Source organism: Strigops habroptila, chromosome 13 (genome assembly GCF_004027225.2).
Source record: "Strigops habroptila isolate Jane chromosome 13, bStrHab1.2.pri, whole genome shotgun sequence".
Taxonomy (NCBI): domain Eukaryota; kingdom Metazoa; phylum Chordata; class Aves; order Psittaciformes; family Psittacidae; genus Strigops; species Strigops habroptila.
In genome coordinates this window covers 8,700,450-8,721,375 of record NC_044289.2, presented here as the reverse complement: position 1 = coordinate 8,721,375, position 20,926 = coordinate 8,700,450, and the positions used below count along the sequence as shown (strand labels likewise).

The window sequence follows — 20,926 nt, the reverse complement described above, 5'->3', positions numbered from 1 at the left end:
AAACTGTTTTGGAGGGTACTGGCTGGGATCCAGTTTCTTACGTATCACTTAAAAAGCAACTTTGACATTGAAGAATGACAATTCTAGCAAGGTGAGAAGCCGGTGTTATCACCAGAGGTCTGTCAGAATCACTTCAGTGATCGTTTGTTTAAAAACAAAGAAAAGTAAACAAACAAAAACTTACTTCAAAGTCTTGATACTGCTCTTCCGTCAGAGACTTCTTGGCTACAACAAGAACCCTCAGGCCTTCCCGAGCCATGTTACCACACTGGAAAGAAATATCACATTGTAAACCATAAACTCCATCTCAAGTAAGATGATTTATGCACAGCATTGAAGAGATGGCAACGTAAGATAGCAAGTTAAGAAAATAACCATCCTATTTGAGCAACCCTAGTGAGTCTATAACATCTGATAAAGTGCACGATAAACCTGAGAGGGGAAAAAAGGACACCTGCAATAGTTTGTAATCTATCCCAGTGATCAGAAACAAAAAATGTCCTCTCTGCTGTACCAGGGTGACAAAACACACCCCACTGATTTAATTTTCTCTGTGTCTAAGTAAACAGACACAAGCCTTTGATTTGTAGACTTCAAATCTTTGGCCATCAACTCTTTAAAATAAGACCAAGGTAATACTACTTCTTTGAACACCAGGGTTTGGAGGTGGGGAGAATCACTAAGTGAAGGTACTGCTATGAACTCTGTGTCAACATTACTGCTAACCTGACAAAGATATCCCAGTACAAACCTGCCCAATGTAGTTTTGAAACTAGATCTTTCAGTCTACAATAAACACAAACATAGGATCGAGCCAGGACAAATTTGGTGACCTTGCAATCAGGTTTGAGCAAAATCCATTTTATTTACAGGACTTCTTTTGCACGAAGTATGTTGAACTCGCCACCTGACTTCTTTGTTACTACATATGTATTTGGCTGAAGACTAATTCAATGAACTGCTAAGAGATCAGTGACCTTCTGACTCACAGATGTTTTAGCAGTTATGTCCACCCTGCCACGCTGACAAGCTTTGTCATGTGTTGCCCTGGAAGGAGAAAAGCACCTGCATAAGAAACCCCACATATACAGGGGAGACAGCCCCATACCTCCTCCTCCAGCCAGTCATTGTACTGCACGATCCCAGCCATCACAACATCAGCCCCCTTCATATAGAATGTGATCTCTCCTGTTGATTCATCCTGCAGATAAGAAACAGAGGAGTCTAAGTTGGGCCAGTATTAGCATATTTGGAGTGGCCTTAGTGAGCTAAGTGATGAGTTTTCTGCACATGAGTCACAAAAATGCCTGCAGTGGATCGGGCTGAAGGTCCATCTGTCTCAGCATCTTGTCTGGGGGCCAAAAGGAGATGCATATTCAATTGCAACTTGGTTACTCAGAGCAGAAATTAATGGTTTAGACAAGGACGATGAGCTTTTTAATCAGCAACATGACATCTCCATACAGACACCTCTCAATCCTGATTGCATGTGCCTTTGGAATAACCTCTAGTCCTCACCTTGAAAATTTATTTCACACTTACCTGAAGCAATAAAACAGATGCATGAAGCTTAACAGAGTAAAAACCACTCTAATTTACCCCCTCTGTTACATTATACGGCATAAGCATAATTAAAGTTTTTGCTTGCCACAGAAAGGTTAGACTGCTGCCTGCCTTATCCGATACAAGTAATTTGTAGGCTGCAAGCAAAGCATATTTACACTACCACAAATTAAAAAATCCCTTCTAACCAGGCAGATATCTAAGGAGGTCACAGCTATTAGTATTACAAGCTAATGGAAACCCTGGCAATTTCCTCAAAGGAGACAAAACAATGAGTAAGGGACAAACTGCTCTGTAAACCAAGATAGCCACCAGGGAGATGAAGAAAATAAACTTAACACAGAAAAACAAAAAGCTCAGGAGGGTTTGGAAATAGACAGCTGCAAATGAAGGGAAAAAAAGAAATTAAAGAAAAGCACAGTGGACACTTTTTCTTTCTCACACTATTAATATGCATGGCCATTACAGACAGTAGCGGTGAAGGGTCTCATACACTAAGAGTTAGAGTTGGTAGGTAAAAGTCTAACACCCTGTGGCACTAGCAAAACAGTTTACAGCCATAGCTAAAAGAAAAAGCAGCAACTAATGTGGATAATACAAATACAAAGATGAGAAGCAAGTGTCTTTGCCAGGGAAATTAGGAGTAGCCAAGGATAATGAAGCTCCTTTACCAAACATTTTTGCCTAGCTCATAGAGATATTCAAAAGGAAGATTCTTACAATTAAGCTTAAGCAGTTTTCAATGTCCTGAAACATCCAACCTTCATTTACTGATACCCACACATCCCCAAAGCAAAATGCGTGTCAGTCTACCAAAACAACCAGAAACCGCTTAAATAAAACAACGCTTTTGGCAGTAGCTAAAGGTAAAGGTTTATCTATTAAATTATTTGATTAAAAAGTGTCTAACAACATCTCTGTAGGAAACTGAATAAAGAGTCCACTTCCTGTGCTGCAGAAATGGCTTAAGATAGTTTAGATTTTTTGTCCAATATAAATACTGTATCAGCTATCTCCTTGCATTAGTCATTTCCTCTCACCGAGTTCAATAGGAGGTTAGTGCGTTCTCATATTATGGTAAGATCACGCTATAAATCTACACAGAGATTTGCCAGTTATATTGTTTTGGAGAGGCATCTTTTTCCACCGTGGTCTGACTTTGGCCACGGTTCAAAGGCTTCTTTCAATTCCAGATATGACAATAGCACTATCTTCGCTTTACAACAAAGATCATTCCACATGGGTAAGGGGAAAAAAAAAGACAAAGAAAAAGAAGAATGGAAAATATTGTGGTCAAACAAATAGGCCTTCTTTCAAGAAGATAAGTCAGTAAATAGGACGGTGAAGAGTGGCTGCTTTGTAGAAACAAGAATTCTCAGAACTAAAATAATCAGCTACAGAAATGACAGTTGATAACTAGCAAACAAGAAGATAGTACAAAAATATCCCAAACAAGGCAACATCTGCTACTTGTTTCCATCATTAACCACTACTTTATTTACTAGAAGTTATATGTTGAAGGAGATTTTTTTATAGGAGCCAGAACGGACAGGACCAGCAAGGAGATGGGTGTCTCTGCCAAGGGTTCAATAACAGCACTGCTGGGCTGGGCACATGAATCACTCACTGAAACTCCATACCCAGACTGTACAGGAAGCCTGGCAGGACAATCCCACTGGCTCCCGCTAGCTGAAAAAAAATGCAGTTTATAAGAACGAGCAATACCCGTATAGTTGAGCAGAAAATATTGCCATTTGAATTCTCCTCACTACAGTCCTGAGTGCAGTTTCAGTCTGCAGTTCTCCCTCCCTCTCCTTCCTGGTTGCTCACTGTGTCTGTCCTCTTCTGGATACTTCAAGCTACTTTCCTTCCTCTTCTTTCTGTTTTTTAAACAAGTTTTAAAAGATACAAGTTTTTAAACAATTTTTAAACAAGCTTTAAACTGTTTTTTAAACAGTTTCAGAAGATACACTGAAGAGGTAAACACCTTGCAAGCTGTGGATCAAAACCAAATAGAGTGCCTACACATGCATACATGTATATTTAATCAAAGAAAAATTTAACTTGACAACTACCTGTTTAACAAACCTTTCTTTTTCCTTTTTCTTTTTAATAGAAATTAAAACCCTGCTTAAAGTAGTATTTTTGGGAGTACACAGGAACATTGCAAAGCAATACCTAGGCACCCAACACCTGCTACTTACACCCTGCTTCTGCACAGGGTATATAAGGAGCTGATTTTAGCAGCTTAGCAGCAGCTCAATGGCTGCAAAATAAAGACACTCAATTAACAAGCACAACAGAGAGGGGCCAATGCTTCTATTAACAGTATTTGCAGCCAAGATCTGTGCTTGATGTTGCTCCCACTGACCACAAGTGGGAGTTTTGCTGGTTTTGGTAGCATTAATACTCTAAATACAGAAATGCAGAACAGAAACCTTTTTCTTCCTAATGGCAGAGAATGTAGATAATAGATAACTTAAAAGGAATGAGCTTCAAATCAAAGAGGGAAAAAAGAAAAGGACTCTTGTCCACTTAGATGGAAAAATTTCAGAGCATCCACTTCTCTGCTGAGCATATAAGCACAAATGAAGTGTACCCTGGCTTCAATGGTCAGCCCATTTCTTACACCTTTGAAAACAGCATCTTCATCAGAATAAGCAGTGGGGAGGGTCTAGTACTGTCTTTATTGCTAATGTTTTTATTCTAGGTCTTGAAAAGGTTAGCTGAAGTGTCCACATAATTTTCACTATAAAAATAAATAATTGAAGAATCTGCACTTGCTGTATTTAAACACTATATGCACTATACTTGCTGCAGCTGTCCCATGCAGCACAAGACATTTGCGAGGACTCTAACACTGCTGGCTATGTACATTCAATGGAATTTGGTCAGACTCTAGATTCACAGATTTAACACACTGATTACTTTGCACAAGCTCAGCCTATCAGTCCACTTCAACTAACATTCCTGCCCTTGGGCATGTTTTAATATTCCAAAGCCTGGAACAATTTGAAATACAAATTTGTTCCCTGTACGCTGTAGTGTGTTGTGTAATCCAGAACTCAAAAGCAGTTCCTTGAACAACAGGAGATTCACATCCAAAATACTCAGGTAGGATAACGCAAATACAGCCATTTGCATGAGTTTTAATGATGTTTAGTCCACATTAAACACAGCTTGTCCTTCATGGGTTTGTGAAAATAACTGTATGCACCTATTACAGTTCCATCTTTATCACCAGATCTCTTGGTAGCAGCAATACTAAAGTTCTCTAGTATTTGTTGTTGTTGAATACAACCACTGCATTGCTCCAGTTTACATCATCCCTTGAAGATGCCATTTCTGACAGGGGCTGTGCTCTTCCAGGCCTCCAGAGAAGCTGAGATTTGTGAAGCTACCAAACATCAACCAATAAAGCAGACCACATTAACCTGCTATCAATGAGGGCCATGTACTGATCCCAACTGCTTCTAACTAAAAGTAAAGGCAACTCCTCCTATGGTTGTAACTTAGAATACATGAGGCAGAAGACATTTTTACACTCTATTTCCAGACACCCCACAATAAACATGCAACAACCCAGTTTTACCACAAAGTAAATGAAGGGGGGGTGGGAAGGAGGGGAAGGGAACAAACCCACCAATTTTACCTATTCTCTCCACCCTAACAAACATATAACAAACTTGCACATCCCAAGAGATGATACAACAAATTATATCTTGCCCTGGATTACAGGTTTCATATTCATGTTTTAGATTCCTGGTACCAATTATGTGTCTGTACTCTCAGTAAAAAATAACAAGGATGTTTTAATTATCTCCAAAAGAAATATTCAGACTGCTTCACCTTGTTTGCTTTGCAGGCAAATGGAAGTGTCTTACCATAGCTGGGTTTGTTTACCTTGCTAACACAGACTCTCTAGCACTATCTTGAAAACTAATGATGATAATGGTGACAACTGATCTCAACTGTTTTTAACACCCACACTTTCTTCTTTCTTTTTAATTTTTTTCCTGAAAGTCCAATCTTATATTGTATTTGTATATAGAACCATAAAGTTATGCATACAATTTTAGCTAGGCACGTATTCAGCGTGCGCAGTCCCTGCAGCTGCTGATAAAGGTACTTGCACAAATGTACCCTTTTACCTTTACTCAGCTGTTTTCAAACTCTACTCATGACACCATGTTCTCAGCATGGCTGCAGGCTCTGTTATATAGCTCAAAAAGAGTTCACTGCAGCTACAAGTGCTTCCTCCTGCACTGCTATACTTCCATGGGGTCTGAAAGGACTTTCAATGCCTGGCAGAGATCTGGGGAGCACTCCTAAAAAAACAGTAAAAATATCCTAAAGTTATTTATTGTGGCATTGGTCAGGATCCCCTCCCTCCTTCCCGCTTGCTGCCATCTCCATCACACCCTGATGTACCACCACAACTGCTTCAGAGATGCAGTGTAAGCTGGACCTGTGAACCTGTTTGAATTCCTGCTCCTGGCTGACCCTGAGGAGGGAAGAGAACTTGTGACTTAGGTCACCTTGCAGCCCCAGTCTACCATACAGTCCCCCCAGCTCTGCCAGCACAATTGTGGCATGGGAAGGACAGGTAGGAGCTTTTGGATAGACAAAACGACAACCCCACGGACACAGATCGAGGCTTCAAAGCCATTCCCCCTTGCCTTATCCCTACCTGCCCTTGTAAAAAGTCCCTCTCCAGCTTTCTTACAGGTTCCTTTACGTACTGGAAGGCTGCTGTAAGGACTAGAAGGCTGGTGTAAGATCAGTACACTAAAGATATCCCAGGGCATTACAGCACTTACTACTAAATACGGTCAAGGAAAAGGATGTATCACTAACCAAACCCAGCAGTGAGATGCCCTTAGCTCAAAACAGAGAACCAGCCTACAGCCTGAGGTAGAAGAGACTGCAAAACTCAGCCAGGAAGAATAGCAGAGCTGAGAACAAGTGTTTTACAAGTTTGACATTGTGTTAGGAGGAGATTCACAGACACAAGAGTTTACCCGAAGCCACTTACCCGAACGATTATCCCCATGCGCTTGCTCTCGTAAGTGAAGGGGAAGATCTGGAGGATGGTGAAGTTCAGGATATGGCCACCCGGTGTCCTCAGCTGCACGGAGGACTGGTCTCTACCCACCAGCGTTAAGCCCACGCTCTCCGTCCACTGCACCAGGGCCACCTGAGAGGAGAAAGCCACAGTGAGGGCGGCCAGTCCAAGCCATACCTCCCCTGAGGAGCACCAGAGGGGAAGGGATAGCGGGTGTGGGCTGCAGAGAAGCTCATTAGTCATTAACGGTGCTATAAAACAGATCAGTTCATACATGCTCCTATATGGCTCTTTCTAGCAGGCTTTTTCTGAAGTTAGAAGCTTACTAGCAGAGGTTTTGGGGTTTCGGCAGCCCAGTTCCTGTCTGATTCAGCTGATGGGCTATCCCAGACTCTCAGCAGGAGGTGGTCAAATCAACTACCACATCCCAAAGGACAACCCTTCAGCCAGGGCAGGCACAGGTACCCTTCGCCCAGACCTGGGGTGCTTGGGCACATCAGGCACATCTCTTTACAAACACTTCCTGAACATGCTATTTCCCAGCTTGCGGTTTATGAAATCAAGAATTCAAAACAGTGCATTTACCCTGGATTTACAATATCAAAGCCAGACACACTAAAGCAGAGCACATTAAAAATTCATATTAAAAAAAGTAAACAAAATGAGCTCTGTGTTATACTCTGGTAGTAACAGTTCATCAGCAGCTTTCAACCTCTACGCTGATCAGCAAGACAGCTGAAGGCTGGCTCAGACACTTCTTAGCGGAGAACCATTTCTCCCCAAACATTAAACCCCCCCCACCAAAATAAAAAACCCAAAACAGACCCCAGAGTGTTCAAGGCACACTCATTTAAATGAACTTATGTGGGTATCATTTTGATTGCAGCTCCTCGTATTTAAGGACCTACAACACTAAATTCATCATAAGCTTTCACTTAGATTACAACCAGTCATGACAGATGACCCAAGCCTTTATTTTGCTTCCCTGACAATTCCACCAGAATCCTCACCTCAGCTGACACATCCATCTAAGACGCAGCCTGCTGAAATATGGGCGTTTAACTCTAGAAGCTGTCTTGGCAGTAACAGATTGAAGCAGCAGCTGACATGAGCCCATATATCACTGGCCTCCAGAAAGGATCAAGGGATACTTTCTCCAAACAGACATGAAATACTGGAAGTATTTTACAGTGACATTTTCAAAGGCATGATGAGTGCTGGGCACATGGTTGCTGCTGACTTGAAGGTTTATTATCCCTTGTGCCTTTCAGGTTCTGCCTTTAATGCCTTAAGTGACCACAAATGCCTTAGACAAAAATGGAAATTATTTTGGGAAATCATACATAAGATACAGATAAAAATGGAAGTATTTACTATAAGGACCTTCAAATCAATTTGAATCAATATTTGGTTTCACATTAGCAAATTTTTGTAAGCTTATTCACAAAGATTACAACAAATCAAAGGCTCGCTCAAGCTTATCTTTTCCAAAAGTTTCTCCAAGCCATCCTTGCTGCATTAAGGTGTGCAGTTAGATAATCCTCCTAACAGTCTCCCAGTACAGATGGGGCTTGGGTTTCTAATACTCCAGTTAATAAATAATTATCAAGAATTTTTCACAGCATGAAGTTATGTGATGCTCCATGTTAGCAGCACTGTTGATTTGCCCATGGTGGTAAGCTGCAAATCTCTGGAGGTAGAAATCTCTGCTCCCAGCTCAGCCTGTTAAAGCATCTCCTTTGCTACTTTCTTTCACAGGCACCTCCTCCGTGACAGAGTCTCATTTAAATCCTATGTCAGGAAGTGTTAAAGGCTTGTGCAGAGGAACAAATGGATGAGCAGCACGTCAGAGGCGCTACGTCATGCCTGTGACATGCTTCAAACTAACTGTGTTGCACTGAACACCACCAGTCACTCCCGATGGCCCTGTGATCACAAAAAGATATGTCAATGGAAAGGGATGAATAATGAAAGACATCCCCCTTTTCCATGCTGCTCCTGAGAAGGCATGGGTCCTGTCAACCCTTAATGGCCCTCCAGGTGAACTGCATTCAGCACCAGAGGGGAAGTGGGGCTGACCCCTTTGAAGATGCCACTTCCCAGCCTCTATAGTGCTTAATGAATAATTACTGAGAGAGAAAGTGATATAATTTTGATGTGTTCCTATCAGATGTACTAAAAGCATTGAAATTGCCATCCCCATTCAACAGGCAACACAATGGGCCCAGCCTCTGGGAAGTGCTGATGGCTCTTCTGCAGGGCCTGGGCACCCCAAGACAGGGAGCATGTTCCAGCTCAGTGTGAGACAGAAGAGGTTTACTTTGTACTGTGCAAACAGATCACCAGAGGTGCTCCCAGTCACAGCAAAAAGATGAGAAACATTCAAAATGCAAAAATACGTTAACAGTTTAAAATGAGGAGATTTAAAAGCAGGCTTGAAATCCCTCAAACACCTTCAAGAGAGCCCACACTCATTGATGAGGGGAAATGAATATAGCCCTTAACCACACTCCAGGATTCTGCAGCTCCATCCAGGCCAAGTTAGATACAGATCTGAGCATTACAAAGCAGAGCAGCTACATGCTATCCCCCAAACTTTGCTCTTTCCGACAATTGAATTACCCGAGCCACCACTGAAGTGGATATCGACTAATAAATTTCATTCTAAAGAGACAAATTGATCCTTCTGTGCCATGAGTTGCTCTACAAACGTCCCATTTAGGGTTGCCTAGGCAGACAGACAGCAGGCAGAAACCAATTGATCGGTGCACCCTTTCATGTCCTGGCAGCTGCAGCGGGTTGTCAGGGTTAAAGACTGTTTGCCCAGGAATCCCAGGCACTCTTATCTCTGATCAGATTATATCTATTTCATTTCCCCTGTTAGTTACTGTATGGCTACAACTGACAACTGGCTTGCAGAGCCCCAAGGCTGTAACCGATATCTGAATAAAGATACTTCAAGACTTCTAAATGGCAGCATGGACAGGAAACAAATTTAGGAAATCCTGCTTTCTGTTACAGGAAATGAATCCTATGCCAACTGGTAGAAATTACCCTTGCTGTTAAAGTAAAGAGAATACAAGTTTTTGTACTCATTTCATAAACTGACCTTCCCTGCCATGGCAATATTTTATTGATATAGGATTTCAAAGGCTGGCTTTAACAGGAGTCCAAAGCCATTCCTCTACAGGGAATGCTCTTTAACAGCATTGCTCTCTTCTCAAGAACTCGGCTTGTGCTGATCCTGCATTTTGTACCATCTAGTATGACATACACAGAGCATGTCTAAACAATATTTGTATATCTAAGACCTACAGACAAGATTTCCTCAGTGCAGCGAAGCGTATCTGATTTCTGAACCCACTGTAATTCACCACTTAAGACACTACAAGAAAGGAAAAAAGAATTTAAACTATAAACTTGGGTTAGTTATCATGCTATAGTAAAACAAACAAACAATAATCCCTTGGGTATTTGAGACAAATTGCTGCATAAATATTTTAAAGACAGAATAGTATAAAGCAAAAAAGGAACAGAAAAATCACTGACTTCACTATATACCAATGCATACATGTAAATAAACAGAGGATTTGGGCAAAAATAGCCAGTAAATGCTTTAGGAAAAAAAAAAAAACAACAACAAGCAACAAACCAACCCAAAACCAAAAAACCCCACTTAAATAGAGATTACGAAAAATACCATCTGGAAATCATTCAGAACCCATTTCAATCCAAAGGCAGTTGCTTTCTGTAGGCTGTACAGGGGACAGCAATGCATCAGAGGAGAAAAGCAGGTAAGCAAAACACCGACCTAGATTATGTAGTGGGAAAGGACGCACATGCACACTGCTCACCAGCTCCAAAGCCAGGAAGGAGTAAGTGCTTGTTGTGGCTATAAGCACACCAATATTGGTGGGAGGAAAAAAAGCCAAAGTGCAGCTTTATATAGTACAGACAAGAACACACTGTGTGAAATGAATGAATTGCCTACTTTGGAAGAAAACACTACAGGGAATATTTTGAATGTACATGAAATGTGGAAGGTAACTCTGGGTGCCAGTGCTTCGGTAGTACATGCAACAATCTCAAAATCCTCACATGGCTGCGCTTCTAACAAATTTATTTCTACGCAAACAATTTCTCACCTCTAAAAATGAGGAAAGCCAGCTTCTCTTCCGATGTCAAAGGTGAAAAGGTTATTATAGGGGGCAAACCTGTTTTATCTGGAGCAATAGATGGAAGAACCCTTCAAATGTAGTCAAATGGATGATATGATCTCATACTGCCACTAGGATTCTTACGGGAAGTTTCAAACTTCAGTCTCTTTCAAAGGTACAAAGCAAGTGTAATTGTGCAAATTAACAGGAAACAAATTGTTTTACCTTGGTTGCACTAAAGATGTATCCAAGAAGCATAACCAATACAATACAGGAAACCCTATTTTTTTCCTCCTCTCTTCATCACAGAAGGAAACAACACACTAATTAGATTTTCCAAATTTTGCAATGAATACTTTAATCCTAAATCCTGTAGTGAACTTGATCTCTCAAGTCTTCAGCAGAAGTCTCCAGTGAGTCTCTGGAGAGCTGTAAAGTTTATCTCTACTGTACACCACTGCATAGCTCTGGCTGGACTGGGTGCCAGAAGAAAACTGGCAGGGCGCAGCTTTGCCCTGAGACAAACTCTCATGTACTTTGCTCACTGTGCAGAGTTAACCTGGACTCCGGGTCTGTCCCATCTGCATGGGAAGGGATGTGTCCTGCATTAGCAATGCTACTCAGTGTGATTTACAACTCTTCACTCGGTTCAGAAGTATGAACCTTGAAGATCAGGGACAAGCTGACTTTTGGGAGTGCTCTAACCCCCTTCTACAAGTCATCATCCCACAAACAAGATTGCCTATAATTTAACAAACAGTGTCAAAGGGATTCACAGTGTTGAACTGCAAAATATAACCTCGACAAAAGGTACAGAAACATAAGCAAAACTGCGATGCAGAACAGCCAGATCATAGTCATTATGTAGCTCTGTAGCTTCAGGCAGATTTGGCTTAAGTGTACCAGCTGAGAGGGCACTTATGGTCTATTAATGGGTTATCAGTGCAATAAATGCATTAAAATATTATCCCCTTCACTAGACAGGAGTACTTTCACCAAATAGTTTTTTTTCCCAGCAACAACCAAGGTTGTATTTATATATTTATACAGCCAAATGGATACTGACCTCATCAGGACTGGAGGCCTGGTACACCCTGCAGGAGTCCTCATAGTGTCTCTCAGCTTCAGCTTGGTCTGTCACCCCGTTGGACTCATACACTGGTGTCACATTGTGGCACAGCGCAATTGCCTTCACTGCCTCATGCACTCGGCTGCTCATGGTTTTACGCACCTTGGTGGCCAAGCTAACGCCCTTCACAGCAGGTGGATCCTGAGATTGCTTATAAAAAAGGAAAGTGGAATAAAGTCTTATTGCAGGAAAAAAAAGAAAAGAAGATAATTTAAATTGAGTTTTCACTTCACTGAAGATCATACATGTATCAGCTGCACAGGCTCATGTCCCCAGCAATGAGATGCACTCTTCATACACCTTAACTCAGACCATTGCTGGGAACATACCCCAGTGTAATGCAACCATTGCTACTGGTAAAGTACCCCAAAAGATGTACCTAAGGTTTTGGAACTGTACCCTGTGAAGATGACCCTTTATTGCAGATCCAAACACCAATTGGCAAGAGACCAGTCCGAAGACTCGGTGAAACCACATTTAGCTCCATAAAAGACTGGTGACTCTGAAAATTTAGAGTCAATTGCATTTCATGTCCAAGTGAATATAATTGCCAAAACCAGAAAACAGATGACTCGTATGGACCTAGAATTCATTACATTCATTTAATTTTTAATACTATTTTTAGTATCAGAATGGGAGTCTTCAGATAATTACACAATTACTAAATTATCCTGGTTGAAGAAGGGACTCACAGTGATCTAGTTTCCTGCTCTGTTAACCTTTAGTGTCAAAAGGACAAAAGTTTCACTTCCAGGTCAAAGGCCACAACATGGTAAAAATAAGAGCAAAGAAGAAGAACTACAGTTCAAAATGAATCACTGCCAGCAAATGCTTCTCATTATAGGGAATCTCACTTGGTAATTATAAACGTTTTATGAGACATAACCTTTACCAGTGTAATTCCACATGCTATTTTCCATGCTCTAGTGACTATGACACATAAGATCTTAAAATTTAATATTGCTGCTTATCAGCACTGTTGCAACAGGCTTTGACCAAAACAAACAACAGCAAACCTTCAGCTGAGGTGCATTTAAATTGATATAAAGCACTAGTCACATACTGGACTTGTCAGTCACCCAAACGTTCTTCACAAATACTGAATTGCTTTGGCAAACAATTAACAAGTAGTCAAATTTCTCTGGAGATTGAGTAAAAAAGGAGAGTAAATAGATCTGAAATCTGTTTTTTGTTGTTGTTTTTAAGTACAGTTCAGTCATTTAAGGATCTCAACATCAAGAGAAGAACCAGATGTAAAGAACGCTGTGAAAACAGAGGGGGAGGGAGAGAGGAATAGCAAAAGGAGTTACAAGTTACCTGAGACACATGATAGTGAAAAAGATAATTACTCAAAATACCAGGTATTTTATCAACTATCATATGCTTAGTTAAAGGCACATTGCAGCCTGACAGCCTGCCCAGGGAAAAGCTATGCCACCAAACAGGTCACTGAGGTCAAGGAAACCTGCTGTGAGTCTTTACCACTGTGAACAAAAGCCAAAAATAAGAATCCCATCTACAGTATGTGGTGGCTTTTTCCAGGCAAGAATGCTGGCTTCATGTTTCACTTTGTGGGGGGTATAGAAAGTGTACTTGAGTCTAAAATCTCTAGAGCAAAGCAAAATCAATGTGATGCAAAACACCCAGTTCACTGCGTTGGGCGTGCATCATCAAGGAAAAGCACAGGCACTTCAAAAACTACTTCTGCAGTTTCTATAGGAATGAAGCTATTCCACAACTCTTGAGAAATGAAAATGCTTGACATACGACATGGGAGTAGTAACCCATCACTAGTGTCTGCAGACTGCATCTCTGGAATCACATTTTACAAAAGAAAAAAAAATAAATCTAATTGTCAGCAAGTCACAAGATAGATGTCTCTATCTGAAGCTGAGAGAATGGAACATGGAAACAGAACATGGAAAATAATGCTTCCATGATTACATGATAGTGACCATTCTTACATCTTTTCTAAGTACCACACAGAGCGGCAGCTAGAACATCAGCCACCGACAGCTGATTTTTTTTTTTTTCCTAAAGGTAGTAATATTCTTAAGTAAAACCTCATTCTTTGTTTTATGAAGAAAGTGCATGCATCTGTATGAAGTCTTGATTCACAAGCATCTTGTCCATTGTAACATGCTATGGCATAGAGTTTGCTGACCCAGACAAGTCACATGGCATTACCTGGTTATCATACAAAATTGAAATTCAAGTTAAGAATAGAGATGAAGGCTTTGCAGATGCTGGCTCATCTGTGATACTGAAAAAGGAATGCAAGGGAGAGACTTCCCAAAACAGGATTTTCCTGTTCTGTGCTTTACATGTTGACTTTGCTGCCTTCTTTAGGCACAGATAGTTCTCAAAGCAGATGTCAGTTATGCACCACAGAAGATCATTAGTGTATTAATGAAAGAATTCCACTTCTACCATTTTCTTTTTTAAGCATTAGGCCTAAAGCAGTGATACTGGTACACTGTTCTAGTGTTCTCTGTTACTGCTTCCGAAGTACTGATGGCCCCAGCGTTTCAAACAGCAACTTAATCCAGTAAACATTGCCCAGTACCAATTTTTCAACAAAGCAAATGCTTTGGTTGCTCTAAGCGGTGAATATCTAAATAAAAGTATGCTATTTTACAGTCAGACCTCAGTAACAAGACACAGGCACCCACACTCACACTTGCAGATCCATGCATGCGCTGTGGCAGTTAAAGACTGGTGGATGTGAAACAATTTATGAATGTAATAAGCAAACATGATAAGCATAATAATGCTTACTTCTTCAGACTTTTCCAAAAAGTACTAGCTAATAAGCAGATCCCTGTCATATTAACTCACCATTAGCCCAGTGACCTGGAAAACTGTTTTGTGAACAAAGAGTTAAGTAATGCAATTTAATTCTACCTGCGTGTATATACTGAATATGTGGCTCTGCACTTCATCCATGGAGTCCAGGCCGTAAGCTACTGTTCCCAGGTGAAGTCGCTTGAAGACCATCTCATTCTGCGTAAGAGTTCCTGTAACAGAAGCAGCACCAGGCATGGAGTGGGACCTGTTGTGGTTTAAGCCCAGCCGGTAACTCGGAACCATGCAGCCGCTCACTCACTCCCCCCTTTCTTCCTCCCCCCACTCCCAGAGCGATGGGGAGGAGAATCAAAAGAACATAACTCCCATGGGTTGAGATAAAAGCAGTCCAGTAACTAAGGTATAATACAAAACCACTGCTGCTACCACCACTAATAATAATAATAATAATAATAATAATAATAATAATAATAATGATTATGATAAGGGAAATAACAAGGCGAGAGGATACAATTGCTCACCACCTACCAACCGATACCCAGCCCGACCTGAGCAGCGATCTCAGCCTTCCAGGTAACTCCCCTTGGTTTATATACTGGGCATAACGTGCTGTGGTATGGAATACCCCTTTGGCTAGTTTGGGTCAGGTGCCCTGTCTCAGCTTCCTCCTGGCTTCCCCTCCTCCCTGGCAGAGCATGAGACTGAGAAAGTCCTTGGTCGGAGTAAACATTACTTAGCAACAACGGAAAACATGAGTGTGTTATCAGCGCTGTTCCCAGGCTGAAAGTCAAAAACACAGCACTGCATCAGCTACTACGAAGGAGAAAAAATGACTGCTGTAGCTGAACCCAGGACAGGACCCAACACACTTATCCCACAGCAGACATTCTCATGCTTGCTGCAGCCCAAATTCAAGAGAAACTGGGCCAGAAGCTGAATCAGTCACTGCACCAGGCTTTCAGCAAGGTTGAGGCCACCAAGAAAGATAATATTAACAAGCCTGAAGGCTGATACTCCCTGGAAGTAGTGGTGTGCATCACTGTGCCAGTAAACAAGAATGAGATTCACCCCAAAGCCAATGCCAGCGAGAGCTGCAAGCATAATTCTGGTTCTGCTGGAAACAATGACAACTAGAAACAGCTTCAATGGACCAGGATTTTATGTCATACCAAGCTTTTAATTACAGCTTAGGTCTTGCAGGAGATAGATGGATGGTATGTTTCTGCCTACATGTAAACTATCTTCATCTGGCTTTGAAAGCTAACTCTAAAAAGTTGCTTTTAATTTTATTCATACCCTGAGCTTTTGGTTTAATAGCACACTTTAAGTGTTCTTTGAAGTAGCATAATATTTCTGCCCTATCTTACTTATAATGCATTCAGAACACAAAAAAGTGAATTTTTTTCAAAGACTGATTAAGTCATATTGTCGAAGTGACAGGAAATGCATATTTCTTCTAGTCCAAAGAAATCTTACATTATACTCTCTGGCTGGCCAAAACCGTAACAAAATCCAAATAACAACATACCATGACTCTAACCCTCAGATGAGATACCTGTTTTGTCTGTAAGCAAATAGGATATCCTCCCCAGCTGCTCAGGAATAGTGCTGGACCGAACCACAGTCCCAGGGATTTTAGAATCTCTCCGGATCACCCAGCTGTAGACAATCTTCCCCATGTCCAGATTCACACGTAAACTATGCAAGAGGAAGAGGGGAAAAAGAAAAAGGAAATGTATTGACAGTTAAGCTTTGGAAAAAGTCATTGCGAACTATCACAGTGCAATGAAAGGACACTTCCTCCACGATGAATTTGAGCTGCCAAAGAGGGTGTCTCTGAAGATTTATATTCGAAGTCAGTGGTTGGGTGGCAAATGGGGAAAAGGAATGTGCATTGCTGCAGTGGTACTTTAATTCAAAAATAGGTGATAGAATTGAGAAGAACAGATATTATTTGAGGGGAAGATGGAAACAAACAAGTAAGGACACCATGACTGATACACAGACAGCAGATTAAAAATGGAACTGAAACGAATTCCTAGACCTACACTGAGAGTAACAATCTACTTGTTAATATAGTACAATTAAATACTAAAGTTTTCATCCCCTCTAAAAGGCAATTGGGCCTTATTGTACTACGTGCTGCGTAAATAACACTTTTCCACTTCTTGCTCTGCTCTTATCAAAGTAACCAGGTAGCCCAAACACTGAAAGAAGAGGCCTTAAATGACTAATCTACAGCTGAGTTAGTCAGTGAATGGGTGAATATGCTGAACACATTCAGCAGAAACAACAAAGCAATTCCTATGTTTGAACAGTAATTTGATTTCTATTTTTAGATTTGCTTAGTTGTCAAATGAGCAATAGATAAGAGCTTACGTGCTTGTTCACACCAGAAGCATGGAGGAGGACACAAAGCAGGAAGTATTTTGCTGGGTAGAATTAGAGAACACCTTACCTAATGGGAATGATGTTTGAGAACAGAAGGAGAAATCTTATGATCTGAAGATACCAGCGGCCGGCAAAGTGCTGAAGGGCCACCATGACAAGTGAGACAACCACAAGGGCCCCAAATAGGATCTTGGTAAGACAGTTCACTTCCAAATCAAAAAGACCAATCTAAAGAAATGAGAGAGACATTTCAAGCACACAAATGAGGATGTTAGCTCAATGCAGTATTCACAAAGGCAATCAACTGCCAAAGAGCCATTCCCCAACAGCCAACTTCTCTTTTAAAACACTACAAACATTTAAATTTACAAACGATACGGTTGCCAGCTTCTTAAACAAAACTTCCAGCCTTTGGAAGCAAAGCAATGCATAAAGAGGTGCAAGAGAACTCCTGCTGCCAAAAACTGCTGACTATATAAACATCCCTGCACCTTGTCTTAGTTTTGCTATAATAGAAGAAGGCAGCAAAATAAGCTTTCCTATTCTAACTGGGACTATTTCATTATAACCATATAAAACAATGGTTTTATCAATCTTAAAGTGATAAGACACATGTATAATAGACAAAAAAAATAAGGAGAAATAGGCTCTACTATGGTGACTATCATAAATCACAGGCTGGAAGAGATGAATCATTATTACTGTGAAGTTGTCGCTATAGTATGTACACACAGCATTTGGAAGGATTTTCTTTAATATATTACAAATTTCTGCCTCTTTTTATGTATTGTAAGACTGTTTCCTCACCATACCTTACTTCTTGGGTTTGAAGTATTCATCACACTGCGCAGTTCCCTTCCAGTATAGAGGACAACTCCTACAACAGTACCTAAACAAAACAGAGCATGCATCAGCAGAAGAAAAACAACCTCCATCAGTTTTCACTATAAAAATACTTGTTTGATCCAAAGGCTTGACAGTTAGGAGGGATTTTTAGCAGATTAATTTCAGCAGCAATAGCAACCAGGAAAAAAAAAAAAAGTTTCTAAAATATAAAACCTATGAAAACACAGACTTTGAACAGAAGATACCCTATAAACAGTCAGTAAGTCTTCAACCACACTGCCCATGTGGCTGGACTTGATGCAGCATCACAGACTGCATCAACTAATGTGCATGGAAACAGAAGTCAACTGCTTTGCTCTCTCCACTTTCCCTGACCCCCTTTTGATGTGACTTGTCTTGCTATAAATAGAAGTTGCTAAGGGTGGAGGATTTCTTGGTTTTCCTCCCACCAGCTAGAATCCCACTTAGGTGAAGGTAAGTTTGCCTTAGACCAGATAGCGGTCCTTCATTGCGTGTCAAAATTAAATCAGTGCTCTGGGCTACAGTTCTTTACTAATGAAAGTTGCCACAATCAGAGTAAAACCAATGAATTCCAACAGCTTTCAAAGACAGAATTACCTTATTTAAAAATCTACAATTTACTTTAAGTATTTGCCTAATTGCTGCTCCTACTGAAATGAAAGGCCAATCATACCAACTCCTACCTTACTGTAACAGATGGAGCTGCTGGGAGCTTATCAGTGTATTTTAATGCTGTGTCCCACAGTTGCTAAACAGCTGAGAGCAACAAAGTTCTTCCTTTTCTCACAGAAACATAATACAGTTTAGCACCATAAATTACTGGGTTTCTATAGATTTCTCTTAAAGACTTTCCAAAAAGCCATAAAGAAAAAGCTATCTACCATCAAGAGTTTAAAAGCTGTTATTGCCAAAGTCTAAATCTAGTGTTTTACCAGAAAATTTTAGAAGTCATAGAAAATGGAGCAAAACAACACCAAAAAAAAGCATTACTGCAAATACAGTGCTATTTTATGCTCTGCTATTCGCCTGCTCCCAAAGTTTCAACAAGCTTCAACTGAATTATTTTTAAATAAGACTGATTCAAAAGAGGTGGTTTCTAATAATATGCTGGGAAACATTCCCGTAAAAAAACAAAGCAAAAAACAACAAATCACCGGAGCCAGATGGCAGGTGGTGGTAAGATCATCACAATTCAAATCAGCAGATGGCACAGCTACTCCAAACCAACTGCAAACAGTCAGAGTCAGACCTATTCCTACTACGGCAGATGGAGAAAGCCACATACCTCTGCGTCGCCTTACTAGCAAAGGCTGACCCAGCGAGATGGCATGACCACAACTTTACAGCTTTCACTTAAAGAAAAATAATATCCACCTTTTCTTCCTAACTGGAATAACCTATAACATGCTATTTATTATTACCATAGGAGAAACAAAACTGAGTATTTTATTGATCAAGTCAGTCAAAATGAGAGGAAAAACCTGCCAGGGCTAGAAAACAGCTTGAAGGCAGACTGGTACATATAAAAAGAATGTTTCTAGTTGTTTTATGGCCATTCAGACTCAATTGCAGAAAGCATTTGAAATGATGAAAATATTTGCAAACATTATTCCTATTAACTGAACTCAGAGATGTCTATCTACAAATAATTTTGTTCATATTCAGAAGGGAGGACTGGATTCCAACAGGAAGTTCATTTGGGCAGAGAGGAGGTTGTTGCATGCCCCGATTCAGACACAAAGACCACCCAGGACTTCTACACAGCACTGAAGTAGTGACCAGGTGAGGCACAGTGTGTGCTATGCCCTCCTTTGGGGAAAAGTGTATGTACCCACTTGTACACTACACTCAGCTGAGTGTAAAGTAGATGAAGAGCTTTGACCCTCAGGAGGCACTGGCTGTGAGTGTGCTGAGAGCAGGACAGCATTTCCCTCTGAATTCGATAGGGCTCTTCACTGTAACACATTCCCATGTTAGACTCAGCCATTGCAGTATAAGATCTGCAACAGTTCAAGAGCTGGTACAAGTTAAAACTTTGATCCAAGAGGTAAGAAAGCACCCCTGGGAAAGGATGCTGTGGAGAGAGGAGCCATACAGGAACCAGTCACAAGACAAATGGCTTTCCATTTCTCTTATCTATTTTCTTCAACACCAGGAGGAGCTGAGACTCATGCATTAAGCAGCCTGATGGGTATCAAAAACTGCCAGGCTCACTACAGTGTCTGCACTTACAGGGGAGGAAGGTAAGGTACCTAATGCACGGCAATTACTAACCTATAAATGTAATTTACTTGATTTAAATTTTATTTGGACCTTGATTAAATTGTATTTGGACAACTGGTTTTTTTACAATCCCTTGGTCACAGCACTGTGACAACACTGTAATACACTTCAAAGAAGAGTCAGAGCAGGATTAGATAGAAACATATGGGAATACAATTTACTCACTATTTTCTGCTTCTAAGAGAGCAAATCAAAATCTTTTCAGTGCTTCAAAAAAAAAAAAAAAAAAAATCTTTTGAAGTTCATGCTCCTCCCTATTACTATTAGTTCTATGTACACTCTGGTACCACACTGTCTCAAGTCCCTCCATCAAGTCTCTCCATCCAACAACTTTAATACCAGAACTGTACTACAGAATTTCACTCTCCTCCAGCTATTGCCCTGCAAACTTTGCAAGCACTTTGGACAGGAAGGAATAAGGCTTTTATTTTGACAGGCCTCTACAAAAGGGCATTGATTAATCTCAAGCCTTGGGAGCTTATCGTATATATAAGACAAGATCTGTCAAAGAATTTATTTTTTTCCTTTTTAAAAGTGTATAAGACAAACTCAATGGAAGCACTTACCTGGAAATCTTTCATGTTAGCTTCTGTTACCAGAATCTATTTGACACCATTTCTGTTACAGATTAGGATGTCAATGTGGAGAGCAATTAAGTGCTATTCT

At 40.6% G+C, this 20,926-nt stretch overlaps 1 protein-coding gene across 1 annotated transcript in view; it reads right to left on the bottom strand.

Moving 5' to 3' along the window:
- ATP9A (ATPase phospholipid transporting 9A (putative)) overlaps window positions 1–20,926 on the bottom strand; it is a 66,074-nt gene that overhangs the window by 17,109 nt on the left and 28,039 nt on the right. Inside the window, exons 10-17 of the mRNA XM_030503177.1 lie at window positions 17,923–17,999; window positions 17,178–17,338; window positions 16,275–16,417; window positions 14,819–14,931; window positions 11,852–12,064; window positions 6,599–6,760; window positions 1,109–1,201; window positions 185–268 (exon numbers count right to left, since the gene is read on the bottom strand). Coding sequence (XP_030359037.1) covers window positions 185–268; window positions 1,109–1,201; window positions 6,599–6,760; window positions 11,852–12,064; window positions 14,819–14,931; window positions 16,275–16,417; window positions 17,178–17,338; window positions 17,923–17,999 — 1,046 coding nt within the window. The remainder of the gene's footprint in view (window positions 1–184; window positions 269–1,108; window positions 1,202–6,598; window positions 6,761–11,851; window positions 12,065–14,818; window positions 14,932–16,274; window positions 16,418–17,177; window positions 17,339–17,922; window positions 18,000–20,926) is intronic.